The sequence below is a fragment of the Elgaria multicarinata genome, chromosome 1, assembly GCF_023053635.1.
Source record: "Elgaria multicarinata webbii isolate HBS135686 ecotype San Diego chromosome 1, rElgMul1.1.pri, whole genome shotgun sequence".
Taxonomy (NCBI): domain Eukaryota; kingdom Metazoa; phylum Chordata; class Lepidosauria; order Squamata; family Anguidae; genus Elgaria; species Elgaria multicarinata.
This window is the reverse complement of record NC_086171.1, coordinates 153,402,348-153,424,892: the sequence shown is the minus strand read 5'-3', so window position 1 is coordinate 153,424,892 and position 22,545 is coordinate 153,402,348. Positions and strand designations below refer to the sequence as shown.

Sequence of the window (22,545 nt, the reverse complement as noted above, 5' to 3'; positions counted from 1 at the left end):
CCCTGATGTTTGTTGGATCTTTCATAAAATCTTTGTACGTTCTGGCACCTATACTGAGATTAATCTTTAGGGTTGGCACAGTAAATGTAATAGGCACTATTGTTGTTCCCAGCCTTGTGTTGCACATCTGTGGAATGCAAGGGTTTTGCTCAGCTTTAGTGCAATGTGGTGGTGGGAATAGAAATTTGACCTGGCAGCGCTGTATGTAATATATTAAGGGCTATTGGTATGGATCCAAGTGCTTTCCATGGGTACTCTTTTATGTCCTAGTTTTAGGGCATTTAAAGAGAATTTAGGAGATTTCAGTAGCAAGTACCTAGAGCCAGCCACCACACGCCAAGTATAGTATGCAATTTTAGCTTAGCCTTGCAGATATTAAGAGGTGCCACCTGCTCTGCTCACCCATTCTATTCCTCCTTTTTCCCTTCACTGTTGTGGTCAATTTCCCTCTTCCTTCTTATATTGTGCTATCCCAGGTTCCTGTCTGGATATGGGACGGGCAGATGCACAAAGTCACATGTGCAACTGGCATAGCAATGTTCTTTCTTTAATGCAATGACTGAAGGCAGGGAAGATAAATGGCAGTAGAATGTGAACCTTACGAACTGTAGCTGGAAATGTGCAGACAGGCAAGTAATAGGCACTTTTGCACTATTGTGCAAATAAGCAGTTTCCTGAGTGCAGCCCCATGCAAAACAAGGGAGATACTTTAATATTTGTTTGCATTGAAGGCTGCTTTGAAGAGTTGCACCTGGGAAAGGTGCTGCTGGGAAGCAAAAACTTTTTTAAGAGAGCCTTTTTGGGAAGGGACTTTGTAGATCTTAAAGTACTCTGGCAGAGCAATCCTACCCATTGTTGTAGAGAGCTCCAATTTCAGAACATACTCTGCCGGAGAACTTTAAGATCTTCAGATCTTACATTTCTCTGACAAATCCAAGTCTTGAAAACAGAGGAGCAGCATTTCCACTTTCCCCTCCTTAGGCCATTTTTTAAAAATATGAGTTCCCTCCCATTGATCAGTGCCAGCTCCAGAGATTTGTTTATTAACAGTATTTACAAATTTACACATTAATATTTTTGGGGGGGCTTACAATAATTATAAAAGTTTAAAACACAACTCTGTTATAAACCATAAAATAAGACAAATACAGCACAAAAGCTGGTCCCAAAGAGGATAAAATCAGCAGAACAGCAGGTTCGTAAATGCCAGATTAATGTTAAACTAATAAATTTAAATCTGCACGCTACTGTAGGTTAACCACTACAAAGGACTTTCAATTGAAATTCTTTTTATCTGTGCCTTGGTACATTCTTGGAAGAGCACTGCTGAAGCCCAATAATGTAGGCCATGTTGTTAAAATGGACTTTCAAGAGGCATGCTAGTATGTTCTCTTTAGAGAGTTGGCAATATTTCATCATTCAGTGTAGTGGAGAACTTGAAAACTATTATACGTTAATGTGCCTTAGAAGAGGCTATGTGCCATACAAAGATTAAAAATGATTAGTGTGTGGATATATGGGGTGCTGGGCTGACTAAAGCATTTTTAGCAGTTAAGTGATTAGCATGTATTCTGTAACCAGTAATGACGATAAAAAAATCCTTTTCATGTCCTATAGTTGGTACCTGTTTGAATGCTGTTGGTGCTATTAGTATTGCATTAGTCTTTCGTTTATATCCTGCCCATAATGCATTTAGATTTCATTTGGAAAGAATATAGGCATTTCTTGTGCTTCTTTTAGTTTCCTTTTTCCTTACTGAAAATATTTGAAATGCAGAGTGCACGACTGTCAATTGGTTTTGCAAAATGGAGTATTAGATTGGTGGGAGCCATGAAGTGCTCAGGGTTGTGCTCAGACCATGTCAGCTGAGGTAAGAACTAAACCTGCTGTGTAAAATTGATTTTCCTAGAAAAATGGTCGTAGCAGACAGATGGTGGTACCAGAGAACCTGTCCATGTACAATGGATTTAAAAGATTCCATGGCACTTATCTACACTTGTAGGTATCTGCACTGGTGTCTGTCATACATGCTGCTTTTGTGTTGTGCAGTGTTTTTTGCATGTATTGGTTGCTGTATTTATCTTGAAATAAGCCTACTTTTTTAGTAGTTTATGCTTGCATTGTTTGTGTGGGGCATCTCTTTGACTGAAATTCGCTATGTGAAATAAACTCTAATTTGCAAATGCTCTTAAACGTCTGTCTGTTTATAATTTGAATAGATGTTATTTTGTAAATGGGAGAGTATGTGTGTTGAAGAGGTGACTAACAGTTTTTATTACATTAATTTATTTATTGCTTTAATGAATCAGTTTAAACAGTTTGTGGCCAGAATGTATTCATTGTATATTGACTGTGCCTGTGATTGTTCCTTACTTCTGGTATGGTTGCTAGTGTGAAATTAGCATGACAACTTTCTTTTCTTAGTGGGTTTTCTAATATGCAGTTTCTAAGTAGAGTGAGTAGAATATTTTTTTCTGTTACAAAGAAAGTAGAAACATATCTTGCAATAAAACAGAAGAAATCTCATATGAACCCTGAGATTTCTTGAGGAGAGAAGCTTCCTCATTCCCTTTATGTGTTTAATGAAACACTTAAGATGACATTTTGTTCATTAAGGACATTTGGTCATAGTTCAGGCGGCAGTAATAGCTGAGAATCCATGGCTTACAACTTTAAACATACTTACCAGGAAGTAAGTTGAATTGAACTCAGTAGAATTTCCTTTTCAGTAAAAAGTTGGACTGCAAGTCTCCTGTGCACCAAGTAGTTTCCCATTTTTGTTTTTAAATGAATGTAAGATTCCATCAAACTTACACTTGCTCTCTTTTGGCTGTTGTTCCAGGATGTTATAGCAGAACCAATTTCGTTACGCTGCCGAAAGCTCAGCAATCCTGACATTTTTTCAGCAACTGGGAAAAGTAAACTCCATCGTCAGTTGAGTCAAGATGACTGCAAGCTCCGGAGGGGTAGTTTGGCCAGCTCTTTGTCAGGTAGTTTATTTTGTTCAACTGACGTCACATGATCACATGTATAGTAGGTATGCAATATTGTATGAGTAAATGTTACAGAGAGCTTCAAACCCTTTTTTCTCTTAGAATGGAAAAGAATTTCTTCCTTAGAATTTATAGTAATATTTCTTAGAAATCTGTTATTATCTAGGGCTGTTACATAAAGGTTTTTTTAAAAAGCTCTGATTTGAAAATTATCCTTCGATGCTCATTCATATTATTCTGCATCTGAGAATTTTATTATTATGGACTAATAAGCCAATAAGTGAAATGGATTTTTTTTTCTGTTTAAAGGAAAGCAATTGCTTCCTTTGTCCACTAGTATGCACAGTGGAGTGGGACAGCTAGCATGGCAACCACCTGGTGAATCATCCAATCTGGTCCGCATGAGGAACCAATCATTAGGGCAATCTGCTCCATCACTTACAGCAGGATTGGTATGTTTCATGTACTTTACAATTTTATTAAAGTAGATTTGTTCATTTTTTAAAAAAAGCCCTTGCCTTGCTTTTAGCTTTCTCTAATTAGGTGTACACTTTATGAACTTCTACTTAATTCTTTATTTTCCTCAAAATTGTTTAAAAATTTCTTGAAGCACCAAACACTAAAGCTGGTATGTTCAATTGTTTGTTTAGCATGGAAACTGTAGATGAGCAAATTTTATTTTTAGTGATAAGGACCTTCCCTTCCAGGTCCAAATTATATCTCATAATAATTGGCTTAGCTTTCTGAGATGTCCATTGGATGTTTAAAACTTAGTCTGGACTCCAAATTAAAGCATCCTTTAAGCCCCTGAACAAGCTAGGGTTTAGGAGACATGTACTGCCATGTAAGAGGCTTATACTGTGGCCCTTATTCAGTGCATAAGGCTTTCTTTAACATGCCTCTCCCTGTTTCTGTTACTCACCTGAGGTTTTGGGGCACTGGGGAAGCTGTCATTCACATCATGAAGGCCTTTAATCCCATGCATGGATAATATTTCTGTCACCTATGCATTATGGGAAAGCAAATGTCTCTGATGTCCAACCTGTATTGCCGAGAGCTGGAACAGTGATGGTAACTGATTTTGCTTTGAGATCTGTATGCTGTGGTGTACAGTGATAATGTTGTGTGCACTAGTCCCAGTATAGAGCTAGACACAGACTCCAAAAGGTCTGGAGTCCAATGTGAAATCAGCTTAATTTTGCTTTTTAATTTTGCTATTTGGATAGTGTGTGCCTCGTAGAAGGCCAGTAGATTTCATGACCTTAAGTTACCAGCTTTCGAGAAGATTTGCTGGCCATTTAAAATAAATGCATATCATTTGAGTATAACAGTACAAGGGGCTATAATTCTGAGGACAGTGGATGGGCTTGTCCTAAATGATTGATACACAGTAATCATCTGGCACCTCACCTGTCTTCCATGATTTTGCAAAGATAACAGACAGTGGTTCTGAGAGTTCTTCTGCTAGCTCCTTCATTACTCTAGGATGCAGTTTATTGGGCCCTGGAGATTTGAACTCATTTAAAGAAATTAGGTGTTCCTTGACCATTTGTTTATCAATCTCAAACTGCAATCCTGCCCCCTCAACTTGTGCTTCATGTTTTCCAGGGTGGGGTGGGGGGTCATGGACCCACTTTTGGGAGAAGACCGAGCCGAAGTAGGAATTGAGCACTTGAGCCTTTTCTTTGTCATCTGTTATCAATTTGCCATCCTCATTAAGCAGCTGAACCACCATTTCTTTCCTCTGCCTTTTACTACTCACATATCTGAAAAAAGCCTTTTTTTTGCTTTTAGCATCCCTCGCTAATCTCAGCTTATTCTCAGCTTTTGCCTTCCTGACGCCATTTCAGCACTTCTGTGCTACCTGCCTGTACTCTTCTTTTGTAGCTTGGCCTGCCTTCTACTTCCTATATGTATCCTTTTTTGTTTTCTGGTCATCTCTACGCTTTTTGTGGAGCCACATTGGTTTCTTCTGTTGCCTTCTATCTTTTTTCCTTGTTGGAATTGTTTGTAATTGTGCCGTTAAAATTTCCTTTTTTAAATACTCCCTCCCATCTTGCACACCTTTTCTCATTAGGGTCACTTGCCATGGGACCTTACTTATCAATAGTTCTGAGTTTATTAAAATCAGCTTTCCTAAAATCCAGAGTACGTGTATGGCTCCACTCAGCTTTTGCTTGATCATGAATCAAGAATTCAAGTATGACGTGGTCACTTCCCCCCAGAGTTCCCGTAACTGCCAGTTTATCCACTAAGTCATCCCTATTGGTCAATATCAAGTCATGGATTGCCAGTCCTCTAGTTCCTTCCTCCACTTTCTGTAGGAGAAAGTTATCACCCACACATGTCAGGTGATATCTGTTGGCAGTATTTGTCTCCCAACAAATATCGGGGTAATTGAAGTCCCCCATCACTACTACATCAGACTTCTGTGAAACACTGGCAATTCGTTTCTCAAAAGTTTCATCCTTGTCTTCTCCTTGATTGGGTGGTCGGTAGTAGATTCCAATTATCATGTTCTTTTTATTCCTTGCCCCATTTATTTTAATCCAGATGCTCTCGATGGGGCTCCCAGTCTCATCCGTCTGTATTTCTGTACAGGGATAGGTATTTTTAACATATAGTGCAATTCCACCTCCCTTTCTATTTTTTCTGTTCTTTTTGAACAAGTTATATCCTTCAATTGCTATATTCCAGTCATGGGAGTCATAGAATCATAGAATAGCAGAGTTGGAAGAGGCCTACAAGGCCATCGAGTCATCCCACCAAGTTTCAGTTATACCTATCAAGTCGTATTTGTCTTCATGTAATAAGAGTTCATGTTCGTTCTGTTTGTTTCCCATACTTTGGGCATTAGTATATAGACATCAAAGACCATGCGCTTTATAGTCTGGCTTTGTTCCTACATTGTTGTGGACGCTATTTTTGGGCACTATTGGAGCTGTTCTCTGTATTGTGGCGCATGGGCCTTCATCCACTAATAGTGTATCAAGGAACATTATTTTTACCAACATGTATTCCATTTACCACCTATGAAAACTAAGATTTGTTATACTCATGATTGTTACATGCATTCAGTGCCAAAAAACTCAAACTCTGGACTAGTCAAAGTCAGCTTATTTATACAATGCATTTTCTACAAACATGTTGTGCTCAAGGTGATTCACAAAAGATAAAACTGATAATCTGAGTATTCGGAGTAAACACGCACAAGCATATCATAGTGGATTTTTTAACAGATGATATTTTTGGACGTTTATATTGATCTGATTTAAATGAAAAACTGGACTTAAATTGATCTGTGTGATCCACATGATAGTTCTCTATGTTCTTCTGTTGGAACATACTCTTATGACATCTTAAAACTAACAGATTAATGCCAAAGTAAGACTGCAAGTCTATATGCATGGAAGTAACTCCCATTACATTAAATAGGTCTTACTTCTAAGTAGAGCATGTACAGAATTGCACTGTAAATCCATTAATCTTTAAGGTGCCACAAGAGTTTTGCATGTTCTTCTTGTTTTATATAAAGCCTGACATATCTTTGTGTTTTTTTAATCCTTATAAAAATATGTTGAGTAAACTTAGTTTTCATTTATGGCAAATTAAATGTATTTCTTTAATGAATTTTGTGCATGTATGCATTATTGAAAAACTTTAAAAGGTATGAACATGGTAGTAATGTATTCACTACAAATAGTATGAACTTTATGCTATGGTGCCATCTACTGGGGGAGACTTACCAACTTAAAAAGGCTCAAGAACATTCAAGTGTTTGTAAACAGAGATTACTCTTGGTCCAAAGAATGTTGCTGTTGGGGAGCTGCCTTTGCTTCTCTTTAGTATGATACTTGCAGTGTGTTCTTTCACATGAAAACTTGTACAGCAAGACCTATATTTCCCCACTCTTTTAACTTTCAAGATTGCACATGAGATCCTATTCATGTAGGCACTTTGCTAATCCCTTAGGAGGAGCAAAAAATGGCCAATTCGCAAGCATTTATTTATTTATTTATTTATTTATTACATTTTTATACCGCCCAATAGCCGAAGCTCTCTGGGCGGTTCACAAAAATTAAAATCATCATAAAACAACCAACAAGTTAAAAATACAAATACAAAATACAATATAAAAAGCACAACCAGGATAAAACCATGCAGCAAAATTGATATAAGGTTAAAATACAGAGTTAAAACAGTATAATTTAAATTTAAGTTAAAATTAAGTGTTAAAATACTGAGTGAATAAAAAGGTCTTCAGCTGGCGACGAAAGGAGTACAGTGTAGGCGCCAGGCGGACCTCTCTGGGGAGCTCATTCCACAACCGGGGTGCCACAGCGGAGAAAGCATGGAATGTTGCATTGCCATTTTAAGGTTTCTCTTTCCACACTCCTTTTTTTACCACACTTCTATTGATTATTTATTTGTTGTACTTTTAAACTGCTCAATAACGCACATTTTCTGGGCAGTGTACAATACATTAAAAACTAAATACATACAATAAAACAATGAATTAAAAACATCATATAATAAAACTAAGAAAAAGTTATTGGCAAAGAGTAAAAGCACTACAGGACATAAAACCAAAGTACAACCCGTAGTAAAATAAAGTGCAATGATAGAAAAGCACTAAAACAATTCTTAAAACGCCTGGGAGAATAAAAAGGTCTTCACCTGGTGCCAGGTGAATTTCTCTGAGGAGAGCATTAGACAGATGGTATATCACCACTGAAAAGGCCTACTCGCTTGTAACAACCTGCTTTGACTCATTTGGTGGGGGCAACTGGAGGAGGGCCTCAGATTATTGTGTCATCTGATAGATATTTTTTTTTTGCCAAAAATAACCCACTTCCATCAGATGACACGATAACCCATCATGGCTTAATTAACCCATCATGGATTATCATGTCCTCCTGGTCCAGAGGTCCAGTGGTTTATTTAACCCATCATAAGTTATTGTGTTGTGTAGTGGTTACAGTGGGCTATTTTGGCTGGCTACAGAGCTGTGCGGCAAGAGCAGTCAAAACAGCTGCCACTTTGCTGTTTGTTGGCTTGCTGATTAGGAACATAATTGTGTCGTCTGGTGGGAGTTTTTTTTTAACCCATGATGGTTTAGTTGGCCAAAGTAACCCACTCTGATAAACCATGGCATGCAGAGTGGTTTATTTTACCCACTATGGGTTAATGTATTGTGTGGTGGTCACATTGGGTTATTTTGTCTGGCTACAGAGCTGTGTGGCAAGAGCAGTTGCCATTCTGCTATTCACTGGCTTACTGACTAGGAATATGTTGAAGGGACTGAGCCAGCAGTGTTGAGGAGATAGGCTATGAGGTTTAGTCCCAATCCTGCATCCCCCTCCAAGTTGTCATATGTATCTCCCGCTTTTTCGTGTACTTGGGATTTTCACTGCTTTCAGGGTTAATGTGCTGGATTTTCATAGTGCGTCAAATGTCTCCTTAATAGAGGAGGCTGACTATGAGGTTTGGTCCAGATCCTGCAAACCACCAATATTTTTTAGCTTCTTCCCCCTTTTTGGGCACTTGAGATTTTCACTCCTTTGGAGTAAATGTGCAGGGGTTTGATCAGGTGCCTCCTGGCTAGGAGAGGCTGTGTGTGGAGTTTGGTCCTGATCCTGCAACCCTCCCAAGGTTTTCTAGGCGTAGCTTATTAATCCATCATGGCTTAAAGTCACGTCCAAATCCAGCCATAATAGGATCTCCTTCTTGCTGTAGAAATCCTTTCCCACTGGAGGTTAGGCTGACACCAACAATGGTTAGCTTTTGACAACTGGTGAAAGCTTTCCTTTTTGGGCAGGCCTTTTGATTAGATGGTGGGGGGCTATGTATTAGTCATTAGGTGGTTGGGTCTTTGTACTACAGTAACATAATTGATACAAGACATTCTTGAGACTGATCAGTTACTGTGTATTTTTATTGGTTTTATAATTTATGGTGTATTGTTATCTGCTCTGAAATCATTTGGATGAAAGGTGGGATATTAATTTAATAAATAAATTCATTGAGGGTCAAAAGGCTAATGAAATGAAATTGAACAAGTTTTTGGGGTCATATAAATGATGTTTTAAGATCTTGTTTTGAGTGTCCAGTGGCAAATTAAGAGTTGGCCCTTTCTTTCTTTCTTTCTTTCTTTCTTTCTTTCTTTCTTTCTTTCTTTCTTTGGTAGGTGTTGAAGTGGGAAGGCCTTTTATTAAAGCAGTAAGAAATTGAATAAATAACTTTGCATAGTTTCTTTAATAGGTAACTTAATAGTTAGCATTCTGCATTTCTTAATTGAAATGAATGTTGTGTTGGATTGATGGTTATAGGAAATGATGCCTGTCCTTTGCAAATGCAAGTTCCCAGACACCTTCACAGTCACCTTCAACATCACACCCTTTATCTCTAAGAAGTACCACCTAGTGGTTGGGAATTCATCATCAGTTCTGTAAGGAGATGCTTTACGACCTCAACAGAGAATTCTGATTGGCAACTTATGTTTACTAAGAATAAGCACAGAGCCTCAGTGGCTCAGACCATTTGAATTACCAGGAGGAAACATTTCTATTATGTTATACCTTTTTTATTTACTATATCATGCTTCTTTCAAGTCCTGGCAAAATTAACCTTTTATAGGGAACGTCCCTTGGACTTCCCCTAGTAATATCTAGTATTGTCAGATATAAGGATGGGCATGGTTAACTAAACTTTCTGTTAAAGTTTTGAAAGTTTGCCTTTTCCTAAGTAAATGCTGCAAGAATTGAGAATGCTTGGCTTAGAGTCATTGAAGGTGAGTTTTATTCTGCGCTATCTGAGGTACTTCTGGAGGGTTGTGTATTGTATTCAGCCTGTGAATACAATGTAAGCTATTGGTCAAATTCTGAATCTATATTCTGTGCCCCTTTTCTTCATAGACTGCATAGAGAAGGAAGGGATATATGTAAGGAAAGCAAACCTTTTTCCACAAGTTGTAGGTAGTAATGCTTTACTATAGTACTACACTACTAAAGGAAAGAGTGGTAGTACTGTTTGGAAGTAGAAGAGTGTTCCCTATTGTATGTAAACTTTAAGTTGCAAATGCCAAGGAATAATATTGAGCTGCTTAACAGTGCCAGTTTGCACTTAGTTTTAGCAGGAATGTTCAATTATCTATTTGAAGTATATTACTTTGTCTTATGTTTGATTTTCCAACCTTACTAGAATGCATTTTTGTCAGCTCCTACAGAATAGGGGAGTTCCAAAAGTGATAGCTAAATCCTAGCCTTGGGTAACTAGGTACCACTTTTGTGAAATTTAGTTGGAAGTAATGATAAAAATATACTACTAATTGTAATGCATTTACACCATTGCATTGTATTAAAGTTATATCTTAAATTAATAGCAACCTGAAAGAAACATTAGACTATCAGACTGCACATTTTAATTTGTGTTTAAACAGTGACCGAATTTATTTAATTACAAATTTATTTATTTATTTATTACATTTCTATACCGCCCAATAGCCGAAGCTCTCTGGGCGGTTCACAAATGGGACCTGCAACAAAATGTTCCTTTTCGGGTGCCAGGCAGCCAGCCATACTGACTGGGTTCAGACAACATTATAGTCAACAGTGGGTTAAGTAATCAACCATTGCTTAAATAGTCAACCATTGACTATTGTGTCATCTGGTGAGGATTTTCCACACCACAGTTTGTTATTTGCCCAAAATAACCAATGCAAATAATCAACGGTGTGCAGAGTTAACCGTTTGCATAACCTTTGTTATTATTATTATTATTTAATTATATAGCACCATCAATGTACATGGTTATCTTGTTGTGTGGTGGGCTCCGTTGCCTATTTCATGTGCCTACAGAGTTGTGAGGCAAGAGCAGCAGAAACCCCTGCTGCTCTTGCCCAGCAGGGCACCATTGACATGTGCCAGCATGTCCAAGCCGCTGCACTTACTCACCTTCCCAGCTCGGATTGCAATTGTGATTGGGTCAGGCACCCCCCTTTTTTTTATATCCCAGTCCTATTTTTGTGCCAAAACAGGACTGGGAACCTTGCTGGCATGTCCCTGTAATTTCCCCATGTGCACAAATAGGGATTCCTGCGGCTTGACTTTTAAACAGCATGCTGCAGGAGAAATCCCTTTCCATGATCTGTGACAAAAGGCTTAACTCCCTACCTCCAAGGAAACTTTATCTCATAGATTGGGAGGGGGGAGGATTTCTCTTGTGGCTTGGTGTTTAAAAGTCAAGATGCAGGAGAAATCCTTTCCTCCCAATCTGTGGGAAATGGCTAACTTGGAGGTAGGGAGGTGTAGCGTGGGTGAGGAAAGTGGTGCCCCAATGAGGAGACAATTGTGGATGTCCCCACACCCCAGCACGAAGGGGAATTCTGCTAGGAAGTGAGTCTTTAAGTCCCTTCCTCCCACCCACCCCAATTTCTTCTGAGTTGCGCCTCATTTCTTCTGAGAAAGCAGGGGGGCGGGCATGGGGGCAGGGTTTTAGTGAGTGTGGCAAGCCCTCCCACCCTTCCCTATGCCTGGCACCACAGAAGAAACAGGGCGCTTCCCCAGCTCCTTGTAAGGATCTCTCTCTCACCGCCTTGGTTTTGAGAGCCAGTGTGATGTAGTGGCAAAAGACTGGGAGTCGGGGGATCTGGGTTCTAGTCCCCACTCGGCCATGGAAACCCACTGGGTGACTTTGGGCCAGTCACAGACTCTCATCCCAACGTACCTCACAGGGTTGCTGTTGTGAAGCTAAAAGGGAGAGGAGGAGGATTATGGATGCCTTCTTGGATTCCTTGGAGGAAAAAAGGCGGAATACATATGCAATAATACATAAATAAAAATAAATTTTAAGAGCTGCGTCAGCAGTGCGCAGAGACAGAGATCACAAGGAGGAACCAACGCTGCTATTCGGTGGGAGGACAGAGAGGGTGTAGGTGGGGGATGAGCTAATCAATGCACAGTTAGTTAATAGTCAACTCACTGTTTATTATTATATCGTGTGGGGAGTACTCCTAAATAGTCAAGTGTGGAGTTGACTATACACACTGGTGATTATTGTGTTGTCCGAATGTGCCTACTTTCTTTTGGGACACACCATTCTATCCCTGCCTCCACTCCGTTTTCTGTTTTTCTAGCAGTCAGTCAGCATGCCATGACTCCTGAGAATGCTCAGTCCCTATTGGGCAGTTTTGGGGTTCTCCCCCTTAGGACTCCCCCCCCCCCATTTTTTATTGTACTTTTGCAAAGCTTGGGGTTTTCCTGAGCTTGCTGGTACTTTCCTCCTGTGCAGGAGACTGGTGTTTTGGCTACATAAAGCTCAACACTTGGAAAATGAGTTCATTAGTGAAAAACATAGGCAGGTGCCAAAGAAGTGAAATTAATATACTGTAAAAATACCTTGCTTGGACACGTACTCCAACAGATTATCCCCACACGATTGTAACAGATAGTTTGCAAAGTTTGCACCCCCTGAATAATAATTAAGAAAAGGTCAGGGCTGACAATTTGAGGAAAATTTTATACATTAAAATATGAGAGCAGTGTTCTCAACATCTGGAGAAATTATGTATGCATTGAAGGCACAACTGCATACCTGACAAAAATATTTCTGAGCCAAATTTGCTGTTAACAAGGACATTCCTTGCTCTTCATGAAGAGCAGTGGTTATGGGAAGATAATTATCTTGAGTATAAAAAAGTAAATTACTCTTCAATGCCTTTTAGTAGGAATGTTTGAAAAGAATATACTTTAAAATATGATTCTGCACACAGTTATTTGTATGATGATAATTATAGAGAAGATAATTATGCACAGTGGCAGACTTTACCCAGAGTGTGGCAGTAGCTAATAGTTCATTATTCTGTGTTAACCAGGAAATGATTCTGGAAAGAATAGTAATTTGCAGCAGGCATCCCTCTGTATACAAATACACAATGCTCATGTAGTGGATGATTATTAAGTGGTTAGATATGGTGAAAGATTTTAGTTTGGCACATGTGCCATTTAGCACAGTATTCAGCACTGTCTTATCTTGTTTAGAAATATTAAACTCTTTCGCCAAGTGCGGTTTCCTCTTTTTATATACTTCTCCTATTTCTGGTGGTCCTCAGCAGCTGATGGGAAATTTCCATATTGAACAGAGCCTGACTGCTTGCCATATATTTTGAAGCATGTCAGCTTAAGGGCTATATAACCAAATGTAAATGCATGGAACTTGCTTTATGATAATTGGTAGTCATCTGCTGTCAGCTGGAGTGATTGCCGTTCTCATTATCCTCAAATGCTGTATGGTGTGTTTCTGGGACTTTTGTGTGTGTGTGTGTCCAAGAGCTTGTTGAATTGACTTTGGCATACAAACTCAGTTTTCTTTCTGACAGCAGCCCTATTGTGAGTGTAAAGTGAAAACTGCTGGAGAGTGCTTGGCAAGCAAGATTCATATTTTTCTGTCTTGAAAATATTTTATAAAGAACTATTCATAATGTAAGATCAGTGGGTTGAAATCTGTGTCCTCATAGCAGGAATATTTTGTGGATCAGATTTCAGCTTGCACTTTTTTATTTTGCATAGTTTAATCTTTATCTCTTTGATATCTTGTTGAATAGTTTTTTTTAAAAAAAGTATTTTCCACTTCTGCAGTTCTAGTAACCTGTATTAGAGAAATTCAATATTCTTTTGCTGTTGTGAATTCTTTGAAAACCCCTGTTTTATTACTAAAATGACAATATAATCCTTTTTATTTATACAATTCTTGCATAGGGCCCTACTACACATGTCTGTTGGAAATTGATTCTACTGACCTCAGTGGAACTTACTGGCATCTCTAGAATTGGCATCTCTGTTGGGTTTCAAGCTAAAGTGAGGGAGATTCTGTTCCCTTATCCACCTCTTTGCCCCTCCCTCTCCCAAACCAGTGGTGGAAGCGGAGTGAGGCAACTCTGAAGAGGCCTAGTTTCACATCTCTAGAGCTTCTGTGATTTAGTGCTGGCTTCCCAAGGTTTGTCTCATCCACCTAAAAAGGAATTTGTAAGTGGAGAGTGGGAGGGGGTTCTTATTTGTTTCTCCAGCTTTGTTGATTTACTCCTTTAGTACATTAGTCTCACTTCCTGTCTCTCCCTTACCTTTACCCATTCAAATGAATGCATTGCAGATCCCACTTGTATGGACATTTTTACTAAATGGACAGATTGTCATATTTAGGAAGTACAAAACAGAATTGAGTAATTATCCTATGTAGTGATCTCATCATGATGTGCACACATTGAATGCTTGTTCTACTCCAACTTTAGAAAAGGGCAGTAAGTAATTCCCTGTATTTAATATTTGAAAGTGTTTGCGACTCTCTGGAACCAAGAGGATACATACGGATGTTTGCTATTTTTGTATGTAAGCAAAGAAATAAAATCCACTCTAGGTACAACATAGAGTAAACACACATTATATGTTTCTGCAAGTTGTATCCAGATAAAGTGTAAGTAGCATAGCTGAAGCTGATAAATGCGCTGCTATTTTATTTTAATTCAGAGATAGGACTCTATATTACTGGGTTGGATTTATACTAAGTGTGAATGGAGTTACACTCACCGGATTTTCTTGTGGCCGGATGCAGGGGAGATGGGTTTTACTGATTTTTCATTCTCCCTGCTCCCCATGAACAGTTGCTCTGGAGAACACCTCAGAACAATGTTTGAGGTGGTATAGGGAGCTGCTGGAGAAAGAAGGAATTGACGAAAACCATCTTCTCCTTCCCTCCAGTAAAAACCTCTGCTGGATTGAACTCCCTTCCACTAATGGAAGGACTCCTCCAGTTCACTGAATGCGTGTCTCCACTGCATTTTCTTTTTTAAAGTTGAAATTATACAAACCATGGTTGTGGATTATTTACTAATAATAGATTTATTAATTTTCTTTTTAAGTCTCAGATATTCAAAATAGTATTGTAAGCTGCCTTGAGCTCTGGAAAACTGGCTAAGAAATACTTCAAATAATCTCAAGAAGCTAGTATCAAGATCATTGTGGTAGGACCAGCCCTGGTTTGGTGTGATGTCTCGGTCAACAAACCATTCGCAGGCAAGCAAAGTGGAATTGGAAACCATGATTTGACATTGTGTCTGAATTTGCAGACAGTTGTGAATTTATGGAAGTATGAAACAATGCTGAGAGAATAGAAAGCAGAAGTAGGAAGGCACCTCCTAAACCATAGTTTGCCTCTTCGTTTTTTGGGGGGCCATCCTTCCCCAACCCTTTATTTATTTATTTATTTATTTGTCTGTTTATTTGTATCCCACCTTTTTCCTCAATACTGGGCCTCAAGGTGGCTTTACAAAATTAAAACTTATACTACTACTACTATCTTTATTTATTACCCGCCTCTCCTTCTGGATGGAGGCGGGGAACAACATAGAATACAAAATATTATAAAATACATAAAACTGATTAAAACATATAAAAACGAATATATTATTAAAATAACAGCCAGACATCTTAAAATTTGAATGGGTAGGCCTGCTGGAAGAGATCAGTATTGCTTTTTTATATTTGGAAAGATTATTGAGTTGGCGGATCTCTCCTGGCAGGCCATTCCACAGTCTGGGAGCGGCAGCCGAGAAGGTCTTCTGGGTAACAGTTATTAATCTAGTTTTTGCTGGCTGAAGTAAATTCTTCCCAGAGGACCTGAGTATGTAGGGTGGATTATACGGGAGAAAGCGATCCTGCAGGTAACCTGGACCCAAACCATGTAGGGCTTTAAAAGTAATAACCAACAATTTATACTTCGCCCAGAAACTAATTGACAGCCAGTGTAATTATTTTAAAGCTAGTGTAATATGGTCACTCCTAGATGTACCAGTGACCAACCTGGCTGCCATATTTTGCACTAGTTGAAGTTTCTGGACTAGGCACAAAGGTAGCCCTATGCAGAGCGCATTGCAGAAGTCGAGCCTCGAAGTTACCAGTGCGTGCACTACCGTCTTTAAGTCTTCCAACTCTAGGAAGGGGCACAGCTGGTGTATCACTCAAAGCTGATAGTAGGCACTCCTGGCCGTTGCATCTACTTGAGCTGTCATTTGGAGCGACAGATCCAGGAGCACCACCGAGCTGCAAACGCAGTCTTTCAGGGGGAGTGTAACCCCATCCAGAACTCTAAACCCAGGTTGGGGCTTTTGACGGTAAGCACTTCCGTCTTGTCTGGTTTCAGCTTCAGTTTGTTTTTCCTCATCCAGGCCATTACCACTTTCAAGCATTCATTCAGAGGAGACACACTATCCTTAGCTGACACTCTTGTCGAAGGCATAGAGAAATATATTTGGGTGTCATCGGCATACTGATAGCACCCAGCCCCATGCCTCCAGATGATCTCTCCTAGCGGTTTCATGTAGATGTTAAACAGCATTGGGATAGGATGGCACCTCTTGGTGCACCATACAACAGCTCCTTCTTTGAGGAGCAGCTATCCCCAAGCATCACCATCCGGAACCTCCCTGAGAGATAGGACCGGAACCACTGAAGCACAGTGCCCCCGATTCCCAAACCTCCCAGGCATTCCAGAAGGATACCATGGTTAATGGTATCGAAAGCCACTGAGAGGTCCAAAAGCATCAGCAGGGACACACTCCCCCTGGGAGTGGCACAGACAATTTTAGTAAATGTTACCAACCAGTTTATACCAGCCTCCCCCAACCTAGTGCTCTCCAGATGTTTAACTCCCATCAGCCCAAACAGCATAGTTAATGGTCAGGAAATCTGGGTATTGGAGTCCAAAATGCCTGGAGGGCACTAGGTTGGGGAAGGTTGGTCTAGATGTTACTTAATGCTGCAATCCTATACATTCTTATTTAGGAGTAACTGAAGTCAGTGAGGCTTACTTCTTAGTAGACATGTATAGGACTTTGCTGTTAATGTACGTATATATGTATATATATTATCTCTGCCATTGTTGGGTCTTGATCACACATTCTCAGCATTTTCGACTTGCCCCAAAGATTGATGACGATCAATATTAGCATGAAATTCACATTATTCTGCCAACTTGGTTCAGTAATTGCCTGCACTACGTTTAACTTGCATAAATCTTCTCTATTTTACTAAACATTGCCAAGAAGCTTTCAAATGTATCAGCAAAAACCCTTTAAAATTGATTGGTTTACTTCAAGCTTGAGAGTGAATAATTGTGGAAGAATAAAGTCTAGCATATTCTTGAACAAGTTAAAAATATTTTATTATCTCTCCTCTTGCCAGTTATTTAGGGTTCATGGGTATTAACAACCATGGATGTTGCAAAAGACATTAAACAGGCATTAATATTTCAGTAAATACTAATAATAGGAGAAATTATATCTTGTTTCAGATGCTTTATCCATACTGTTTTGAATTACTCGTTGTATTCAAAATGTGCAGGGAATATAATCACAGATAGGAATTTCATGTTACTTGTATACTTAAAATAATCTTCTTGAATAAACAAGCTATAAATTGCCATAACTATATCAATGGGACTTTGTGTGAAGGAAAGAGACCAAAAATTCAGATGGAATAACACCAGAATGGGCAATTTGTATGTTTGAAGCTTTTTTGTTCAGCATACAAACTCTTGTTAGTATCATAATTCTTTCTTTCAATTGATGTGAGATACAGTGGTAACCACTAGCAGCCTTAGATGGCTTAAAAAAAGGGAATATATATGTTAAATTTATTAGAAGCTATTTACCATGGTAATCAGATATGGTATCTCCATGTTCAGGTATGGACTGGGAATGAGATTCTGTGTACAAATAAGGCATCACTATCTTAATCATGGGCCGTGTTCGGATGACGTAATAGTCAACCATGTGTTAATAGTCAACTCCAGAGATGACTATTATCATGTCCCCTAAATAGTCATCCGTGGAGTTGACTATTGACACATGGTTGACTATTTCCCACCCCACCCCCTCTCTGCCCTCCCCACTGAGTTCCAATGAGAAGCCCTCTTTGTGCCAGGTCTTCCCACTGTCAGGACAAAGGGGGATTCTCATGGTGTGTGCTGTCCCTGGGTGGGGCACCATGATCAGCATCGCCCCACATGTTCCCGGGGAAGTGCATATCTCCTCCCTGTGTAGGGCGCTGAGAATGGATAGAGCGGGGCGCAAGCATCTCTCCTGCAGCTGTCAAGATGCTTGCACCCTCCCCGTTCTCCAGCTGTGGGAGAAATCCATCTGCGCCCCCCCTTCGCTCATCACAAAGTAGGGGATGCAAAGATCTTTCCTGCGGTTTGAAAGCCACAGGAGAGATGTTTGCATCCGTTGTGCCCGTTGTCTACCACTTTGTGTTGAGCGAAGGGGGCACGCATGGATGGATTTCTCCCGCGACTTGATGTGTCCCATCAAGCCGCAGGAGAAATCCATCCATGGTTTGATGTTGCAGCCACAGGAGAGATCCTTACATCCCTCCACCCCCAATCTTGATTTGTGCATGTCCCAGGAAGTGCGGCACTCTCTCCCACCCAGGGATGGGACGTGCATGTCCTGGGAAGTGCGTGGGGAGCTGCAGATCGCGGCGCCCCACCCAGGGACAGTATGATCAGCAACTCCTCATGCGCTTCCCGGGACGGATGACACATGCCCAGAGAGCCCTGCTGGGCAAGAGCAGCAGAAGTTTCTGCTGCTTTTGCCTCGCGACTCTGTAGTCACATGAAATAGTCAATGAAGCCTGCCACAAACACAATAATCAACGATTCTGCAGATAGTCAACTCTGCACACCGTTGATTATTTCCGTTGGTTATTTCTTGGAAATAACCAACCATTGTGTGGAAAAGGCTCGCCAGATGACACAATAGTCAACGGTGGACTATTTAAGCAACAGTGGGCTATTTAATCAACTGCTTGAACCCAGTCATGTTCTTCTTTCGAGCACATTCAGAGCTCAAATGTGTTAGCAAAAAACCTTTACATATTCATTGTTTTACTTTAGACTTCATAGATGACCCGTGCTGGTCTGGATGGACCTTCACTTTGATCAGCAAAATGGTGGATTTTACCTGTTATTATGCTCTTCAGTAAAACGGTCTTTGGAGTGGGATATCTTGACATTCTGGTTTTGGTATTTCTCTGTCAAATATGACTGTGCAGTCTTTGCTTGCCTGATGTTTGAGTTCATATGCTAAATATTTTGAAGTTTGGCAGTGTTATTGAAATGTGAACTTGACTTTTTTTTGTAAACCTGCTGCTGCTGCAGTTTTAAATTTGGTATAGTAGTTTTTGGGACGAAGCCTAAAATAATAAATGTATCAGAACATTTAAGAATTGCCTTCATCTTTTTTCTGACCAGTAGATAATTGGCTTTTTTGGCTTTATATTTTTCAGTGTATAATAACCAAGTTGAGAGCTAGTATTCCTTCATGTTGTGGTGTTAAGGTAGACAGAAATGGCCCTCTGCTTTCCAGCTATGTGTCGTGGTCAACACTTATTCGAGGGTTGCACGAGACTTGGCAGCTGACTCTGCACATATTCCCCTAGATGAACAAGTAATCACCATTATTAAATTTGACACCTTTGAACAGCTTGATGGGGTAAAAGAAAGGGAAAGCTGGAACCCCCATCTCCCCATAAAGGTGAATAACAGAGACTAGGGATATCATTGGAATAGCTTGTTCTTGGAATACTATTTAATGGAAGATAATAATTTTAATTAATAATTAATACCAATAATTAATAATTTTAATTTCTTAAATTGGGTTTTAAAAAGCATTTTTTGCAATACTTGCAGATTTGTAGAAGTGAATGGAGAACACATTAATATGACTTGCAGTATGAGGGACATGTTGGCACCTTGTAATAAGCCGGAGGCCGCACTTCATTTGCATAATTATTAATGTAATTGGGAAAGTTACAGCATGCTGGGATTTGTCACAAATCCCCTTTTGCCAGCAGAATCTTTAAGACAGCTGGGGTGATCAAGTCCTTATACCAGTGGCTTCATGTGGCTGAAAAACAAGAATTAGTACTTATAAATCAAATTATTGACTTGAAATTTTAAGATTTCAATAGGAGTAGCATTTTTAAGCTTATATGTGATTTGGGAATGAGAAATGTTGTTAAAATTCTCCAAAGAAACATGTTAATATTGTTGGCATTTTAAAATGGCTTCTTGCTTTAAATTTCATTGAAAAGTTTTCTGGTAAATGTTGCATGCTTATGTAGCCTTTTAAAAAGTGGTGAACACTTCCCTCTGTAACAATGCACTATTACATGAAGATTTCTTTTTAAAGGATATTTGCCTATATACATAACCTTTGCTATAAGTGGAAAATGTGAAGTCTTTCACCCAACACCTCTATTTATTTCTACAGAATCATCTCTCAATAGATGCATAGAGCTAAAACACAGGAAATGTGCTTTAAATTTTATCTGTTGACTTAATATTGCCCTCTAAATAATGCCCAGCCTACCAGGTGGCTTTGCCTACTTGCCAGTCTCTCTCTCTCTCTCTCTCTCTCTCTCCCTCCCTCCCTCCCTCTCTCCCTCCCCCCCCAGCCCAATATCTTTGTTGCCTGAATCTTTGGCAGGACTTAATGTCCCATCAGTAGGTATGTTTCCAGCAAAAGAGAAAGAAGGGGGAACTGATGGTATGTAGACATGTCACCAATTGCACAAAGCAATGGATGAATTGGAAAGAAAAACACTATGGGATAGTTTACATGTAATGGTGGCAAGTTGTGGGCTTCCGCTTACTGTAAACAACTTCTGATCAACATGATCGGAGGTTATCAGTATGATCTGCAAACCTGGACTGCTGGGTTGTTTAGCTCCTACACAACCCAGTGGTCTGGGTTTCTCATGTCATGCTGACATCCTCTGATTGCACTGATTGGAGTTGTTTACAGTAAGTGGAACCAGCTCACATGTGGTGCACTTCCTTGCAGCTCACATGTGGTGCACTTCCTTGCAGCTCACATGTGGTGCACTTCCTTGCTGTTGTGATGTGTGAATTGGGACCATGGCTTGAATCCTCATTTGCTCCTCTGCAAATGGACGGGCTCCTTCTATTCATGAAGGGTATGAGGATCCATTGGTGATTTACAGCTGGAAGAAGGTGGAAATTTTTCAGATTCCCATTTACCCTGCAACCCCCAGAGCCATGTCACACACTGCTTTGGAAGGGGTCCTGTTAGAGATGTAAAATTTCCAGAAATTTTGAAGCCATGGGAAAAAATGGTTTTCCCCTGGGTTTTTTTGGGGGGGGGGGAAATGAAAATTTTCAGAAAAATTGAAATACTGCAATATTAGCACTTTTACAGATTGAAAGTCACTTTGTTACTTTAGTAACATAAAATGTAATTATGTAAATTTGGTATATTAATAGTACAGTGTATTCAAACAAGCTACAAGCTCCTGAACTGTTTGGAACACCTGAACTGTAAGGAACCTCTTTGGTTCTGCCAGTTTATGAGGAGCAGGCAAAAAATCAATTTAAAACAACAACAGAAGAAACCACCAACATTAGTAACAAAGAAAATTATTTATGTTTCCGCTAGTCTTCCAGTGTCAAGATATAAAGCACCCATTCCCATAAAAAGAACTGAGAAAAAAGGGGGAACCAAGATTCAATGAATATGCATGAAATTTAATCACACTCATTTTCTGACCTATAGCTATCATTATTAGTTTCAGTCTCTGCTTCAGTGGCAGTGCCCCCTAGAGGCAGAAATGCATCTTGCTCTTGCATTTGAGAGTTGTAGTCTCAGTTTGCAACCTAGGACTTGCTTGTCCTTGGTGCACAGACATTGTAATAATCAGATACTGTACAGTTTTTAGAAATCATTTGGAGAAGTAAATATCTGAACATCTTGTCAAACATTTTATTCATCATGCTAAAATAAAACATCCTGTAATCCATTTTTCTTCATTTTTTTCAACTTTTCCAATTTTTTGGAACCCCCCCCCCCCCAAAAGAGGCTTTGGAAAAAACGGGAAAAACTTTTTTTTCCTGAATTTTTCCAGTTTTTTCCCGGGCCTTCACATCTCTAGTCCTGTAGGTCTACAGAACAGCTTTTCAGAGGGCACAGGAGGCTACAGGTGACAAGAGGAATCAGTGAGAATTGCCACTCCCTTCTTCCAGCACAAGTCTTATTAGGCACAAGTCTCAACCCAATCTTCTGAGAATTTTTAAAATAACATTTTGGATCCATATTACAGAAAAAACCAACATAGGCATCTGTGACATTGCTTTTCAATAGTAAAGATACTATGTTGCTATTCTGCAAGCTGAAAAAAGACCATTATCTAATTTGCTTTTGGTTAAGATGATGCTGATTTCTAGGTCAATGTAAAACAAACGAGCATTCAAATTGGTGAAGAACAGCTGTTCCAGATCCCCTTTCCACATTGCCTAGCTTTAAGGATAAATATGTCACATTTGAAATTATGATAGCCTTGATAAATGAGCTTTATTTTGTTACATATACAATGACTTGTCAGTGAGACAGACTATACCATAACAATAGCAAAAATATACATATAGACATTGATTTGATTTTTCCAGGCCATTTGAATCAAAGGAAGATAATTTTCCAGAGTAGGGA

At 39.4% G+C, this 22,545-nt stretch overlaps 1 protein-coding gene across 4 annotated transcripts in view; it reads left to right on the top strand.

Annotated features, from left to right (window-relative positions):
• MAST2 (microtubule associated serine/threonine kinase 2) overlaps nt 1–22,545 on the top strand; it is a 181,331-nt gene that overhangs the window by 6,143 nt on the left and 152,643 nt on the right. For all 4 annotated transcript variants that reach the window (XM_063139611.1, XM_063139602.1, XM_063139594.1 and 1 more), the window contains exons 2-3: nt 2,843–2,990; nt 3,303–3,445. In XM_063139611.1, coding sequence (XP_062995681.1) covers nt 2,843–2,990; nt 3,303–3,445 — 291 coding nt within the window. The remainder of the gene's footprint in view (nt 1–2,842; nt 2,991–3,302; nt 3,446–22,545) is intronic.